General features: G+C 36.6%; 2 protein-coding genes across 3 annotated transcripts in view; one reads left to right on the top strand and one right to left on the bottom strand.

Annotated features, from left to right (window-relative positions):
• LOC149067432 (sushi, von Willebrand factor type A, EGF and pentraxin domain-containing protein 1-like) overlaps positions 1-1,798 on the bottom strand; it is a 77,981-nt gene extending 76,183 nt beyond the window's left edge. Inside the window, exon 1 of the mRNA XM_089252633.1 lies at positions 1,178-1,798. Coding sequence (XP_089108759.1) covers positions 1,178-1,490 — 313 coding nt within the window. The 5' untranslated portion in view covers positions 1,491-1,798. The remainder of the gene's footprint in view (positions 1-1,177) is intronic.
• Positions 1,799-3,701: 1,903 nt separating this feature from the next.
• The window catches only part of LOC149067431 (uncharacterized), a 48,493-nt gene continuing 33,969 nt past the window's right edge, over positions 3,702-18,225 (top strand). Inside the window, exon 1 of one of the 2 annotated variants that reach the window (XM_089252744.1) lies at positions 3,702-4,049. In XM_089252744.1, the coding sequence (XP_089108870.1) occupies positions 3,998-4,049 (52 nt within the window). In that variant the 5' untranslated portion in view covers positions 3,702-3,997. The remainder of the gene's footprint in view (positions 4,050-18,225) is intronic. The other variant, XM_089252745.1, reaches the window with a different exon arrangement.

Here is an 18,225-nt window from a genome sequence, read left to right as displayed (position 1 = left end):
TTTCTATACGAACACCCTGTGCTCAAGAACCGACTTACAAAGTTGTTGCCCGGTCTCTCCTGATGCCAACAAAAGAAGGAAAAAAAAACAAGTTTTTAAGTGCAATGTCCACTGAGCTGTTTCAATTCGAATAACGGAGGAAAGTTGGGGAAAACCAGCATCAAATGCGGGATAAAACGGTTTTCCCGAATTTAATGCTGTTTTCACCCCAACTTTCCTCCGTTATTCGAATATCTTAGAAATATGGAATTTTTTTAGTTGGCATCAGAAAAGACAGAGCAATAAATTTGTAGGTGGGCTCTTGAGTACAGAGTGTCCGTATAAAAAGTTAACATTTTTATTTTAATAACTATACAACCCCTTGCAACATGAAGGACATAGATACAACATGAATAAGAGAGCGTTTTACAATTTTGGAAAACTTCCAGTTTCTCGAATAGGTGGAATATCAGCAAAAAATAGTGCATCGGGTCACCAACACGTTCAATCAGACAGAAAACATTGTTGACAGGCCGGAAATGGATCGGCCACTCACTGGGAGGGCTGGACAAATAAAAAAAAATCAACATGCCCAGTCGGACATGATTAAATCAGTTTGTAAAATAATGGTTGTTTTATTCGTGAAATGTTTAATATTTGGAGAGAGACCTGAGAACAATATTTTATATTCGTTACGGACACACACACATTTATAAAAGTGCCACGAGAGCATATAAGAAAATTTTAGGCTCCAGGGGCCCTATATAAATTACGGAAAATCAGAACAGCTTTTTAATTAATTCAAGACACTGTATTTGAAGATCAACAATAAAATAGGCATCTTCGACGATGCAGATTTACATTGTACACATAAAAGAACAATTCCGTTTTTAATATTTGTAATAAAAGTAAAATCTGTATTTATACTTTTTTATTTGTCTTTAACTATTTCCAGTTGAGGGAAGTGGAAACATATGCTTCGAAAAGCGAGATATAAATAGGAGCAGTAGAGGAGTCACCCTTCTGGTGTGGAGTGACTTGGGCACAACTTCGCATTCATTTTTCTCCATTATAATAAGTTACAAAACAATTATCCTTTCATAAACAAATAACAAACCCCCACACGTAGCCCCACCCCAAATATATCTTTGTAAATACATTTTTTTGTCATTTTAATATATACACATTGCCCACGTACCTGCAGTGTTGCTGTAACTGATGACGGCGACCCTGGTTGCGTTCGCGTCGACGACGACGTGAGTGAGCAACGACTCCACGAAACCTCGCATTATCTCAAAGTTTGTTGATCCGACGCTTCCCGACCTGTCGAGTAGAAAAACGACGTCTGCCCGACCGTTAATCAGATTTTTTTGCGCTAAACTGCTTCCGTCGTCATCATCGATTTCGTTATCGTAGTGGGCACCGACGACAGAATGACAATTCACCGTCAGAATTGAACAAACGAGCAGTAACGTTGCGAGAAACAGGTTCACGCTCTTGAAAAATTCCATCTTTTCAATAGACGTAGTTCGCTTAGGTCCAAAAAACTAGAGAAGATTGGCTTCAGTCAAATGTGGAAACATCATATGCTCGAGTGTATCGTCAAATGAATAACTCAATGTATAGCTTAGATCGGGAATATTGTTATTATTACTCTTTTTTTTTGGCGTCGGGCTTGTTCCGTAAACGCACGTGATTGCGGTCTATCAAAGAAGTTCGCGTGACGTCACGAATTTATTGCAGTCTAGCGATGGAGAACTCGTCTATAAAAAGTAATAAAAACTACTATGATGTGTCTCACACAGAAACTTTCTCGAGTGATGATCGCACCAAATTCACCGATTCACAGACTTCGAGGATGAAACAGAAAATACAAAGTTCGTTCTCGAGTTGATACATGTTATCTCACGCCCATCTGCTTTGATGATCGACATTGAATGGACCTCAGAGGTCTTCGAGAAAGAAAAAGCTAGAGTGAGAAAATGAAAGCGCGTGTTTGGTAGTGCCTCGTGCTATCATTATGTAAAATGAAAGCCTCTGAATATATTTCAAGAAACAATGCGCTTTTTGATTATTTTAGTAATAATATTTTGCTATCAATTTTATAAGAACCAGTTAAAAGCAACAAATAATTTTGATACGCCCGAAGAAAATAAATGTTATTTCATGATATTTTGGCCAAAAAAAAAAAAAAAAAATTGTTGCCAACTTTATATGTAAAATAAGCATATTTTTAGTACTTCTGCTAGACGTTGTACATGGATTTAAGGATAAGACACATCCCGCTTCTCATCTCAAGGAGATATCGAAGCGCTCCACTTCCAAAGATTCCTAAATAGTAGTATCTAGGAGGCTTTGGCATTTCACGACAGACTGAGGATTTAGAGTCGCATAAAATAGAACCTCTCGGGGTTTCAGAGGTGCCTAGAACCTATTGGGGATTATCTCGAGGTTTCCTACAATTAAGCATGCACTATGTTCCCACAATACAAGTATTTCTACTAAACAAGGTGTCTTCAATCCATGGCCCGAGGGCCAAATGTGGTTCTCCGAGCTTTTTGCTGTGGCCCGCCGACCATTTTTTAGAAAACAGCTACTTTATATAGAAAAACAGTTAAATTCCAAAAAAAAAAAAATTAAAAAAAATTAAAGAGCTCTGACGACTGGAATATATAAGACACATCATACATCAGATAATAAAATAATCAGAATTTTTATAATTATGTGGACTTAAGTATAACCTACATGCACTAAAATGCAGAGAACTGTGAGATACTTTCCAGATTCAATAGTGATGCTGCGCATTTGATACATTAAAAAGGGCTATCGTAAAGAATTCGAGGACCCCGAGCCAAAAAACGGTTTTTGAGGTCTACGATTTCACATAGGCCACATACTTCGAATTTGGCATCTAAAAGATATGCATAATTAACAGAATTCACTGGAAATGCTAAAAAATACTTTAATGAAAGAAATAATTTCAGAATTATTGAAAAAAGAATTTCATAATTGATGAAAATATATATAATTAATGAAAATTAGTTGCAGAATTACTGAGAGAAATAATTTCAGAACTACTGATAGAAATTATAGAGCTCAGAATTATATAGAATAATTTCAGAATTGTAAACTCATGAATTTTTGGAAGAAATAATTCCATAATTAACGAAAATTTGAAATTAATGAAAAAATTAATTTCGGAATGGTCGGGAAAATTTTCAGATTTAATGAAAACAAATGATTAAAAAGAATTAATTAATTAATGAAAGGAAGTCATTTGAAAATAAATAAAAATGTGACATAAATTCAGAGTAAATAAAAGTGTTCAATAGTTTGGGAAACCCTCGTTGAAAAACCGTGAATACCCCCGATATGACTTGGTGGCCCCGAGCTTCGTGGAAAGTTTTATTAGGCCCGCGATGTCCGAAAGGTTGAAGACCTCTGTACTAAACAGTAAAAATACGAGTTTTAAAATGCAATTAAATCAAAGTTTACACGAATTTCATTTTCGGAAAACGAAACACTGTTTGTGTTTATAAGCGTTTCTTTTTCCTCAAAATCTAAACGACGAGTTCGGAAAGAAGAAACTTTGTCTGGCTGAGATTGACCTCTAAAAAGAAGAAGTTGATGATACCCTATCGCATCTGTCAGCGCAGGGTTTCGCAACAAGATTTCTATGATATAAACAAAGAGTAGGGAGCAAAGAAAAGCGGAATATACAAGATTACGCTTAGGGCTACCATTAGTATAACTCCACCCACTTTCCGTTCTTCGAATGGTCAAACATCGAATTGGATGATCTGTTCCGAAACGAGGAAGTTTTTGTCCATACATTAAGAATAAGTAAGAAAGAAAAAAAAAAGAAAAGTGTGAAATCCGTGTTGCACAAGTCGACAAGACACACATGTGCTGTTTGTGTGTCTTTTCTTTCAGTTTTAATTGCTCCTGGTCTGGATGAAATTCTGTGGGCAGACCGATTGAATTTATAAGCTCGGTGACGCGTCAAGCTCTTCACACAATGAACGACATGAATTTCGTGGCGTTAACGACGATTCTCTTGCTTGGCTCTGGTAAGATTTCGATTCAACGTCTCCTCTCGGTCTTTAATTTAAAAAAAAAATCTTAATCATACTTAATGCGCGATTGGGTTCTTAAACCGTTTGGACTCTTTAAATACAGTGTGATGTGTTCGAAACAGTGTCTCTATAAATGGAACTGGATTATTTTCGGTACCGAGATTCCCTCACGTCTAATATCTTAGAATATTCGGCTCCGTTTAGCAATTTTTTTCGCGACGTGCAAGAATAATAGAGAAATCGGATAAAATTTTCCTTTTTCGTAACACACATGTAGTCGACGTTCAGGAAAAAGTCACCAAGTGGAAAAAAATGCGATTTCGAGGTAATTACATTACCCAGCGTTATCTACAATTAATGCTCGACACAATTTGGTAAAGCTTCGCTAACAAAATTAAATTTCCGTTGCTAGAAGCAACACAGAGGTGCCCATATTTCACTAAGTTCTGTAGGCACTTTTATCGTCAAGCAGAAATTTTTAGCAGATTTCGTCGGCATTAAACCAAGTCAAAGTCACCAAGTCCATCAAAAACCTTTTGATAGACTGCTGCAATTGATTAGAATATCCAATTAATTACGCAGGTCTACAGGAAAAAGCTTTCTTAAAAATAATTAGTGTTTTTTTACAGTTTTTGGATGATAATTACTAGCAAATAATTAAAAATTCCATCGCATATAATTTTTGAGATAGTTTAAGTGAAAATTAAGTTTCAATAGTAATGTATAAGCACAGCGTACAAACCACATTGAAACTGTGCGTTATAACCAAATATAGTAAATTATTTCCAAAGATATTCCTGCGGATTTTATGGTGATTATTTGGGCTCTGATTCCGAATCTGGCATAGATTTTATCAGATGGCTCTACATTTTTGGAAAAAGTCAAAATTAAATTTTAATAGTAATATATAAGCAGCATATACCACACCACGAATCACATTGAAACTGTGTAATACAGGTATAGTAGATCATCGCCAAAGATAATTCAGTGATTTTAGGGTGATATTGGGGCGCTGATTCCGAATCTGGCATTGGTTTGGTTATATTGGCTTTACTTTTTGAGATAAAGTGAACAAAAAAATTTAGTAATAATACATACGCAGCATACAAATCACATTGAAAGTACATTGTGTGAATGTAGTCAATCATTGCCAAAGGTATTTCATTGATTTTAGTATGATTTTAGGGCCTATCATTATAATGACTGAGCTAAGATATAAATGTGAAGTGTGTATTTATGAGGTGATAAAATAAAAATAAAATTCCAAAATATTTGGATTTGAGTTATTTTCCAAAAAATATAAAATCATTTTATGAAGAAAAATCTTACGTGGGAAAAAATTGATTGCAATTTTGGAATCAGAGCTGAAAATAATATAAAAATCCGTGATCAAGACTTGAAAAAATCTTCCAAAAAGTTTTTTTTGTAAACCTTTGTTATTTCATGATATGAACAGTTGTGAACCATGAACCAGTTATTTACTGTGGGAGTATATTTTTTTTATTATTAATAAAATAAATTATTAATAAAATTTTTTAATATTATTAATGAATATTTTTCACTATTTTTCATAACGACTCAAAAGTTTAAATTGGCAAAATCTCAAAACTGGCCTTCGTGACTTTTGCTTGAACGCCGACGATTTATTGTTGATGTGCATTACTCATTAAAAGGACTAGGTAATTTATATTATTAACTATGTGTTCACTAAATGAACTTGGTGAACTTCAGTTAGAGTGAACTGAAATACAAGACATCACAGTTGCAGCTCTTGAGCGTGAATTATACGTTGGGTTCATGCATCATCACGTTGGTAGTTGTTACACATACGGCATGAAGTAAATGGTATATATAAGCGTGGTAGTTTTTAGAAATTGAAAGATGCCCGTATAAATTTCTCGCCAAACTCCCAGGAAATATTGAAGAGGTGTCACTTTTCTCCGACACGTGTAGGACCTATATTTTCTGACCTATATTTATATATGGGTCAAAATCGAAACTTAAATATGGCAACTTTATTGATGTATTTGGTTTAAACGACCGACTCGCATTGAAATTTTTGTCTTAGGAATTTTGGAGCTAATTTTTTAATTATTTTCCTATTTTATTCACTACATTATTACATTTATATCACCATCAGACATCAGTGGTCTAAGAGTATTGATCTTAAGTTTATTATTAATTTACATTTCACACAGTTTCAACGTGCTTTTTATACTGTTTATGTATTGATATTGAAGCTTAATTTTTACTTTATTTCAAAAACTAGAGCCAAATCGACAAAAAAAAAAATGCCAGATTCAGATTCAGCGTCCCAAAGTCGTCCTTAAATCACTGAAATATTTTCGGCAAGAAAATCAGTGCTGAAAAGAGTGTTATTAATAACACTCTTCTCAACACTGTTAATTATTTTGAAATACTAACTAATTAATTCATAGAATCAGTTTACATTTTGGCAAGCAAAAGTTACTGTCCTCAAAAAACCTTTCGACGGACTACTACAGCCGATTAGAACTTCCAATTAATTATTTCATGACATAAACCAGTTATCGAAACACCAGTAAACCTACTTAGTCCGTTTCAGTGTACACGAGCTCCAAGGAAAGATCGAGCTATTCGGTGCCTCTGTAGTCTAGTGCGTTCACCCGGAAAGTGAAAGGACGTGGGTTCGATTCCCCGCAGGGGCAGTTGAATTTTCTCTCTTTCCAAAATATATCTTCGCAACATCCAGTTGTTAAAACCTTCACCAGTAAAATGTTTTAATATTTTTCACACACACACACACATAATGACTGTCAAAAGTTTAAATTGTATGATTGATTATATTGCGATAAAACTCATTTTCTCAAGGCTCAATTCCGATCGTTGCGAAAGTATAAATTTTACATTCAGAAATGGGCAATTGATTATTCATCGACTAAAAATTAACTTTACTTATAATGGACTGTTTTTCTTCGTCATTCAGTTTATCACTCTTATTATTTTATTCTCTTGAAAAAGTTCATAATTTTATTTTATTTACGTTTTATTTTATTAATTTCGAGAGGAATTTTCGATTGAATCCTTACTCGATAGAGTGGTATCTCACGGTGTTCGGTGGTGTCAAATAGCAACGATTTGATGATAAGTAGAATCAAAAATCGACGTGATATCAATTTTTCACTGCGGAAATTGATTTATGAACAGGCTTCAAAATCGAACATCAATTTCAATCGACTAATAAATAATTGATGACAGTTTTGTTTTGGGTACGAGACTATATGTGCGTGCGTTAGAGTACATGACCAAATGCTTATCACACACTTAATTCAACTCAATCTATTTTTGCCCAAACTGCACGATTTTTATATATGTTGCTATCAAAGCCCGAAGTGCGACCAATTCACAACGGGGCCAGCCACTTCACTAATAGGCCAAGAGTATTGGCCGATGTCCGAATTGCAGAAATGATTCGGACTTTCGCCGGCAATTTCGCGAAGTAGCCAGAGATCCCTGGCCAAAGCTCGATGTGCTGATGTAAGACGGCCGGCAGGAGCCAAAACCATTTTTTTTAAATTGTCAACGTGTGATACATGTTTATATATTTAGCAGCTGTATTGGATTAGATCCCTGTGACGAGAGACAAAAAAGTGAAATTTAAGAGAAAAAACTACACAAATAATTATATAAACATATAGTTTTTTCTGCAAAATTTTGAAGGAAAAATGATTACCGCATCGTGACTGCGGTTTGATGGGATGCCATAACTAACGTGCACATAATAATCACAAAAAAAAATACGCCAACTTGACAATGAGCCCGAATCATGTCTTTTGTTATCGGACTTTTGGCCAGGGATTATCGACCACTTCGCGAACTGGCCGGACAGCCGGGTCAATATTTAATGAAATTGAGCAATTCGCGAAGTGGTCGGCTCTCCGTCACGAATTGCCATTTTCGGGCTTTGGCAGTAAGGTGTATATTGTATTATACCGATAGAATATTATTGACTTGTATAGCATATTGTATAATGCTTGACTTGAATATCAAGTTTGAGACGTTTAAAAAAAAAGTTGGAAGTGGATCTATCATACATAGCATTTTAATCGGACGAATTTAATTAATTAACTTTCTTATTCATATAAAGTTTTAAGTTATTGAACTTTTTCAATTCGCATAATTATGATAATCAGTGTACTTATGATTGCGCGAGCATTGCATACAACGAGACAAAATTTCAATAAAAATTCTGGTTAAAAACTTCCTGTTGATGGAAAAGAAAAAAAATTGCTGATCATAATCAAGATCGAATTCTTTAAAAATTGTAAAAACATTTAATTTATCCCAAAATGTTCGGTAGCATTCATTTATTAGCACTTTCAACTTTTTCAAAACTGTTGTACAGTTACAAAATTATAAAGTACGTAGTAAAGTTAAATAACAAAATGTGTGTGGAAATTACGCACGTACAGTACATGAAAAAATATAGTGAACAAGAGGAACGTGTGTCACACAAATGCATCGATCAAAACAGGAGGAAGGCTTTGCGAATGCGCGATCAGAGTATATAATAACAGTGAATAATATATAACAGGCACGTAACAGTGAAACTTCGCTACAACGATAAATCTCTCTGCAATGATGTTTTTTTCAAATCTTATTTGGAATTTCTTCGGAAAGATATACAAGAACATGTGCCCTATGTTATCTCTACCTGGTCATTAGTTTTGACGCATAGTCTAATGTTGACGTTTTCCATACGGCGAAATCCATTGCTACGATATTAATCCCTCATAACGATATTTTATAGGAGATTTTAAAACTGCTACAACGATGTTTTTATGCTTCGTTCAAAATCATTTTCAATATATTTTTAAATACCTCACCAGTTTTTTTTTGCAAGGATGCCTAATAGCATCGGCATTTTGCACTAATCTTTAATTACTTCACGTACAAGATTTTTGCAAACAAATTAGGATTATCTCTATTTGATGAATCGGCGATAAATCTGTGCTGAATATCTTCACAACATCCAGTCTTCTATATATCTTGTATTTACAAGTGAAGAGCAACATTCATGTCATATATATAGCCCTCTGGTGGCTCGTCGTCCATGAGCTATTAGCTGATCGGTTTCACCGTCCATTGCACGGTTCCGTTCGGCATATATGCGCTCTAGCGAAGGAAAAATCTCTATCTCCTCTGTAGCTTAGCGGTCAGAGCACTCGTCCGGCAATCGAGGGACCCGGGTTCGACTCCCGGTAGAGGCAGAGATAAGTTTTTTCCTTCCTTAAAAAATTAACATCTCAAATAATAAATATCTTCACAACATCCAGTCTTCTGTATATCTTGTATTATAATTATTTGTTTTAAATTTTACTATTTTAGTGTTCTTTTTCCTCGAGCGTCCACGGAGCCCCTGGAGAGTGCACAAAGAGCCCCAAGGGCTCCACGCGGAGCATCGGTTGAGAACCACTGCTGTAAAGCATAGTTTCCCAAATTTTTTGTTTCCCCCATCGCCCCTTCTTCAGAATTTTTTTTTTCTCATGGCCCCCACCTCAACTCAAGTGAACCCATAGGATCCAATGTTACACCCGTAGCTTCTATCGCCTCCTGGACTATTCCATCGCCCACCGGGGGCGCTATTGCTCACTTTGGGAAACACTCCTGTAAAGCTTCGCGATGGTGGACGGGGAGGAAGAAAACGGAGAGGTTGTTTGAATTTATTCCACAGGCGTTTGGACGCAATATTACGTCCGTGACCGTAAAGGGAGTTAAAAATGTTTATGAAGTTACCGTGAAGCTATTTTCTACGTAATACACAAAAGTACTGTACGATAAAAGACTACGGAGGGGGGGGGGGAGAACTAACTGAACTTTATTCATCAGCTAATCAATCACAATTTTTTGCTGTGAATAAACACTCATAAATGCATTTTATGGTGGTACTAACAACGCCAATTCAGAAGAGATGCCGAAGATAGCATGAATTGCTGTGCATCATGATAATGCTACCTCTCGATATAACGATAACCTCTCTACAACGATATTTTTTCTTGTTCCGCAGAGTATCGTTATATCGAGGTTTCACTGTGCTTTGAACTATGAATTTACACTGCGATTTCTGTCATAAACGCTTGAAAATACTGTATGGGCATTCAAATATTAAATACGTTAATTTCTCTCTAACCGCGCTGTGCGGTCGTGTATCCTCGCATAACGAGGATCTTGGTTCGATTCTTACAGTGCTTGATGGTGTGAAAGTGGTTTTTCAACTTTAAGACGTGGAATGCGAGCTGGTCTCCCATTTCAAAACATGTACAAGTTGAACTTGAATAATTCGAAGCTCAAGGGGACGGAAAAACAAGTGCCGCGAATTATCCAATTGATCAATATAAGATAACAAAACTTTCACGAAAAATAGAAAACTCTTGATATTTTAAAAATGTATTGAATGCTATCACAAGAGCCCGGAACTTTAGGCACTAAAAATGATCGAAATAGGCAGGCAAAAAAGGCATCTATAATTTATGGAGGGAAGAAAATATAACTAAAAAATCGGTATATGTGTGTGGTCCGAAAACTAGCCGAACAACTCTGGTTGCACTTAATCCATCTAATCTGTTTTAATTATAGTTTACAATAACTGTTTATAGTTGTTAAATTCTATATATTTCACTGCAGTCTATAAAGTCTACCAAAGCTGGACGCGTTGGTGACGTATATAGGTGGCGTGTTGCTTCCATCTTTAACGAGGAAATCTTGGCAAATTATGATATAGGAAAAGATCTGACGCCATCTCTACATCACCAGTTTGGGCAGACTTTATAGACCTCGGTCGAGACAGGGTTTTCAACGCTTTGCAACAGATGACACCCCAATTTCAATTCAAAGACCAGTTGGGCTCAGCCAATACAAAGGCAAACTCTCCATATAAGACAAGACGACCAAAAGTAAACATCGCTCCTAATAAAAATTTTAAGGGCCAGGCATCCCCTTAAAATTTTTATTCTGATTCTGGTAAACATCGCTCCTCCGTTCAACGATTTTACTTGTGTGTGGTCTCTGAACACGAGGTTCTGAAGACGGCTCTCTCTCCAATGTAGAGCCGAAACGCGTAAACCAGTAAAAAGAAAATATTAATTTTTTTTTTATAAATAACGTGATCTTCACGCATTCCCAAGGGATCAGCATGATCCGGCAAGGGAATTTGTTAGTGTTAGGAAACATCCATGCCCGAACCGGGATTCGAACCCAGACCTGCACAGTGAGAAGTTAGTTCTCTAACCACTCGACTGCCAGGCGGCATAATTTGTCTGAAAAACGTGTTAAAATTTTTTGTGGGGTAAAATCAGTCAAAGTTTCTACTTTTTGGACAAAGGGATTTTTTTCATTCACAAACTTTCTGTCAGTAGTCACCCGATAAGTCATCCAGCTGGTATTCAGACTCAAAATTAAGTGCCACAATAGGGTAAATTGCCTAACGAGGTAGAAAAATAATTTTCATAAAACATATTTTTTTTAAATATACGTGTGATCTAAATTAGGTGGGCTAATCGCTGTCGAACCGACGGTACGATGTCCAGTCCCATTATCCCCAACGAACGGGCAAGTCTTCCTCATGAAAGACGGTTCTGTCGTGAAGTATACTTGTGGTAAAGGTTTCAAGCTGCTCGGACCCGACGTAGCGACCTGCACCGATGGTACATGGACACCGGAACCACCCGTTTGCCTCGAAGAGCGTGGTAAGTATTGAGAAAAAAAACATTATTTTCGCCGAGATTTCTTATGAAAATCGTCTTTTATGATGAAGTGGTAATTCATTTTTTTTTAAAACCTTGAAGTTCTTTTTTTGTTCTTGTCGTATCAGATGATGTTTTGCCAGAGAAAAAGATGGATGAAGATCAACAAACAACAACTCAAACTCCTACGACGCAGAGACCACTCTTTAAATGGGACGACGGCAAGGACGAGACCGTGACATCACCCGACGAAGAGATGCAGAGCGACGAGGCGAGGCTGCACATGCTTTTGTACCCAGATCGCAGACACTTTGTACACGGCGAGCAACAACAAGAAGAAAAGACCTCAAAAGCCGCCCCGTCGACGATCTACGTGAGGCGAGGAAGGCAAGGCCTAGGATTGACTCGAGCTACTCTGCGTGACTCTAAAGACGACGTGGCTCTCATTGATGGCACCAACAAAGAGAAAGAAGCAGAAGATGAAATGCCGCAGAGTGACGAGAGATGGAGATACTTACACTGGTTGACCCAAGCCGGTTACCACTACCCGACCTCGTACATGTATTCTGCGAGCGGACACCCTGTCGTCATGACACTGAGCGAATCGCAACTAGCCTGGATCAACAGTCTTCACCCGGAGCTCAGAGACAAGTACCTCAAGGACATTTACAAGACGAGGGCTCACGAATTCAGCGAAGAACTCAGGGCTCAGTATCTCTACGGCCACTACGGAGACGCCTACGATCCGTACCGCTACTGGTACTACCACGATCCTTACTACTACTCAAGGCAACCTGTTTCAGGTATGATTTTCGATGCGATGATTATACGAAAAACCAAAAACCGCGAAAGGTTGGTCTTCCGTCCCGCCATCGATTTAATGTTACGTATATAGGGTGCACAGGAAATTCCCTTCTTAGAAACATATTTTCATCTAGAAAAAGTATCTAAATAACGTGTAGATCTCAGATACGCCATTCATTTAGCAAGTAGTTGTGTACGTGGTGGATGCTATCGAGCGCCTGATAATTACACACGTGATTCCTTGTGAAAAACTAATGAAGAAAAGTTTTTCCATTTTAGGATCGGACAAATATTTAGGGAGTTATGACGTTTTGACCCGTTATATGACGAATACCCAACTAAAAAAAATTCCCCTTGCAGCGGGTTGCCGCTAATTGAAAATTCAACCGAAATATTCAATCTCGTTAAAAGCCAAGTTCAGTTATTTTCCTCCAAGATTGGCACTTTTTCCTCTTCGTGGAGAGTGGTGTTAACCTTGTTATTACGTGTTACCTTCGCCACACTATATTTGCAAATTTATCACCAGATATGTAAAGCGTTAGCCAAACGAGATCTCTTTGAAAAATTGTTTTCCCAAAATCAACACTTTTTCTGCCAAAACGTGGTAAATTTTTTTCCTTCACTGTTAAGCCAAATTTTTTCAGGGAAAAGGTAAAGAAACAAAAAACTGGTTTGCACAGCTTTAGCTTTCTTGATTATACTCAGGCTTATAACATTCCTATCACCTTAGAAATCAGGTTATATGTTTCGTGAGTTTGGCAGAATTCGAAAGTGACGTCATGAATTTTTAATGCGTTATAACTCCATAATTATTGGTCAAATCAAATAAACTGAAATCACGTTTCCATATTAGTTTTTCACAAGGAATCACGCGTGTAATTATTGGGTGGTCGATAGTATGCTACCTGTATCGTTATTAAAATAAAAAATAGACTTTTTATTTGGTCACCCTGTCCTAAAAAATCCAATCATAGGGAAAGTTGTTGCCTAATCTCTCTCTAATAATGCCAACACTAACGATTCCATGTTCTTAAGTGCTATATTCGCTCAGATATTCGAATTCAGAAATACTCAGAATGAGGGAATGAACCGCATTAACTAAGAGAAAAGCTCATTCTACTCTTCGCATATGCTGTTCCCCTTGTCCTCATTTTCATCTATTTTCGAATTCAGATATCTCGGCGAATACAGAACTTAGAAACATGGGATTTTTTTTGTTGGCCTAAGGAGAGATGAGACAACAATTTTCAAATTGGTCTTTTGGACAGGGTGATCAAATAAAAAGTGTTTTTTTTATTTCAATTACTATATTATTTCTTGCAATACGAATATGCATATCTGACGTCTACGCGTTATTCTGATACTTTTTGTAATTGGAAATTTACCTCTAGTATCAACGGTTCGCGACTTATTTCGGGATAAATGAACTTTCTAATGCACTCTGTACTCGGTGTTTCAAAAAATTGAGCCAAAATGACAGGGCAATTCAGGCAAACGACAATAATCCAAAATCACATAGGAACATAGGCGCGCAAACGCCATCTGGAGGCAGCAGACGCCAGTTAAAATAATGCGTAATACAAGGACGCAGAAGAAGAATCCTTCTAAAATAATTTATTTAGGAACAATACTTGAGTAAATGCACAAAGTTTTTGCCAGATGCATTGCATCGTCGCTGCATGGATTGTTGCACCTTCTCAAATAGTACCAGGTGTATGACGCAACCAAGTGTATTTACAAGTGTGTGACTCAACAACTCCCTGTAGCGGCTCCGGATGGCGTTTACGCACCTATGTTCCTATGCTGTTTTAGATTCTTTCGCATGCCTGTGAATTACCCTTTCATTTCAGCGATGTTTTTTTTTTTTTTGAAACAACCTGTATAGTCTACAATCGAACATTTTTATGTATAAACTTTGAATCAACGTATTGAAAAGCTATTTATGAGATTATTTTTCCTTTTAATGTGACGTTTATTTCCGTAGCTCTCGTCGAAGATCCGACCGCCAGTTACGACTACAGTTGCCACGAAGTAGACGAAAGTGGAAGAGCGCACCTGATACGTGCCCCGCAACTACGGAATGGCTTCGTTTACAGATACGACAGGAGACGCAACCCTAAGTACCCGAACAATAACTACCTGGCTGTCGAGTATCGCTGCAATCCCGGTCACAAATTGCTGGACTCTAGAATCAACGAGATGTATTGCAGCAAGAAAGGATGGGTCGGAAGGTATCCCGTCTGCGTATCTCATAGAGGATGATGTTTACCCAAGGATCCGAATGATGGAAAGAATCGCATAATATATTCGATTTTTGTATAAAATGTACACATAACGCAAAACGCACAAAACAAAAAGAAAAATCATTTCTCGTTTTGCCTCAAGATTTCTTTAGAAAAAACTTCTGTGGAGTTATTTTTCCCTCTCCTCAAGCGCACAATTGTTTTTACTTTGAATCGCAAAACACGATGCGTTGTAATTTTCTGTACATATATTTCTATATTGCTTTTAATGTAAAACAACTTTTTTTTGCTCTTTTTTTAGTTAGAAATGTGTGTAAATTAAAAATGTCTGATCGCTCAATGTTTTTGAATCATTTGTGGTGAATTTACTCTTTTTCCTCGTCGTTCGCGAAACCAAAGATGACTCTCAAAGGAAAACAGTGGTTCAAGATTACGTAGACTGTAATAAATGCCATGGTTATCATATAGACCAGCGTTTCTCGAACTATGGTTCGCGACGACAGCATACATGATAAAATTACTCACCCGTTGTAACTGATACAAGTAATATGGGTTCAAATAAAATTATACCTTCATACTTGTGTTCACCATACGTCATCGAGGAGAGCTCAGGAAATTGCGATATTAAATACGGGATTTGGTAAAAAAATTACAATTTATCGCTTCAAATTCGATTTGTGCGAATTATTGCCGAAATTGCTGAAGTGTGTAGAAATAAAGGGCTACTACAAATCGCAGTTAAGAAAAATGTACAGTTCTTCCCGAAAAAATATTCTAATGATCTGATAACCATATTTGATTGAGAAAAGTACGGTAAGCTGGGATATTGAATAACAATTCGTAAAATACGGGACATCGTCAATTGTCATCAGAAAGCATTGCTAAAAGTAGGCACAATCACCGATAGTGATTAAAATTACGGGGAAAACATTAAACTTTCCAAATATGTGACGTGAATAGTTGTAATTTTTGCGATATCACAATATAATTTATATTATGAAAACATTGTGTGTGTGTATTCACGATTTTAGTAAATATTACAAATTCAAATAAGTATAAGTACATAAGTAAGTTGAAAAAACGGGACAAATGTCTAAAAAAAATCCGAACAACGAAAATTACAGGTATATCCCGTAATACGGGACACAAATGATCCGTCAAATTGTTTCAGGAATTTTATTGGTTCTTGTTTTCAGGAAGGTTGAGAAACACTGATATTTTTTGAACATCCTTTCAACTCTTCCAACTCTTTTTTTGAACATCCCTTTTCATGTGTGTATAATTTTTTTCCCATGCAAAATTATTAACATGGAAAATACGGGATGTTCCGAATTGTTTGCTCAGTGGATGCGACCGTTGACTTTAGAGAAACACACTTTCAGTTACAAAAAGTTTTCAAATGACGTGCGATTTTCCTTTACATTAAAAAATAGAAAGTAAAAATAGGAATTACAAACATACGAAATTATGACGATATATTCCCCCCCCCCCCCGGACAATTAGGTTCGGTCGCAATTCATATTATATATTTTACGGTAAATGTAATAAATGCGGTTATTATGCATACTTACCAATCGTCTTGGTAAGTTTGATAAATTTATCCCTTTTACCGACGAATATGCATAACACCCAAGCGTCGTTGGTAAATTTGATAAGTACTTGAAATTTATCACTTTTGTCTTATCTGTAATTATGCACTAGTGTAATTTCACCCTAGTGTAATTGGTGAATTTGATGAATATGAAAAAAATTCCAAATGAGTCCAGTATCTGTGATGAATATAGTCGGACCCCGGGACAATGATGACAAATTGTACGATCGTACCCCGATATATTGATAGCAAATTTTGTGATCTTACCTTGATATAATGATACAGTAAATGTATGAATTACCGCGTAGGCTTGGGTACTATGCATAATCGCCGGTAAAAGTGATAAATTTAGGAAAATTTATTAAACTTACCAAGATTTTTGGTAAGTATGCATAATAACCGGATTTATCACATTTAACGTACATAGAAAACAAAAGTTCTCATTTGTGTAATAAAAAATGTCTACCGGATCGGGTCGTCTCTTGGAGATGGGCGAATGAGATTGATTGGCGATGTTAATTTTTGAGTTATAAGCCGTCATCAGTTTATACATATATTGGGTTGAGGTCACTCACTAAGGCGGATCAGATGAAAATACAGAAAATAACGTGTTAATGAATGAACGCCAGGACTCCGCTGCTGGACTTATCCCGTTGCTGAGATCTCTTCCAGCCCAGCTTCGTGGCTGAGTTCGGAACACTTTATTATTGAAGACAAAATGAAATAAAATAAAAATTATAAACATATACAGTATATACAAATGTATACAAACATACAAAAGCAAATAGCAATGTATTTTCCCCCCGGAAATTGGGTACTGTAGCGATTAACAGATTTTTGCTGTGATAACAGATGAGATGGGGTTGGGAGTTGTTGGGCAATGTCCCAGGGTTTCTTTAAAAGAATCAATGTACTGTTTTATTAGAATTACTTAGAGGGGCTCCATGCCATCTGTTTATCTTACACGCGTCATGTACATAAAAATGCATAGGAAATGTCCACCGGAGCGAGTCGTCTCACTTAGCACTTTGTAAGTGAGCAAATGAGATTGGTTGACGTTGTTCATTTCTGGGATAGACGCCAGCATCTGTTTCATTGGGTTGAGATCACGCCCTCTGGTGGATCAGATGAAAATACAGAAAATATCAATAAATATTGGGGGGGGGGGGGTGGAATATATACAATAAGGGCCACCCTTGCCATCTCACTTAGCACCTTCATTTCGGTGAGTATTATTCGACAATATGAGTACGCAGGCGTTATGCACATGAAAGGCATTAGAATTGAAAGAAAAAATAAAACACCATCACGACGAAGGGGGTGGGTAATAAGAACATTGACAGTAACAATTTTCAATAACGTAACGATAACAATAATCACATCTACAAGAACAATTGACAGAAATTGTATGAAATAGGCCTCTGAAGTTCAAATTTAAAGATGTCTATCAGTTTTTCCGGTTACAAAAAGAAGATACTGTGCCAGAACTATGCAGAGTGAAGGTGACATGCTTTGCCAAATGAAAGAGGTGATAGACGAGCACAACTTGTGCCCTATCCCCTGTCCTTTCACGAACCGTTTTCGAGTTATGGTGGAAAATCGATTACAAAAAAAACAAAAATGTGTCAAGTCTGAAAACACCAAATTTGTGAAGTTCCTGTAAGATTTACACGCAGACTAAGTAATATTTTGAAAGCGCAGAAAAAATGCTATAAGGTGACACCGGTTTCATTGGATTATCTGGTTTTAATGGTGAGCTACAAGCGCTGAAAGATTGACAAAGCTTAAAATCAAATTGTCACCAAAATGTT

Source organism: Pholcus phalangioides, unplaced genomic scaffold, assembly GCF_987345545.1.
Source record: "Pholcus phalangioides strain wild (caught in Gottingen) unplaced genomic scaffold, Ppha-v1.0 ptg000030l_1, whole genome shotgun sequence".
Taxonomy (NCBI): Eukaryota; Metazoa; Arthropoda; class Arachnida; order Araneae; family Pholcidae; genus Pholcus; species Pholcus phalangioides.
This window is presented reverse-complemented; position numbering and strand designations above follow the sequence as displayed.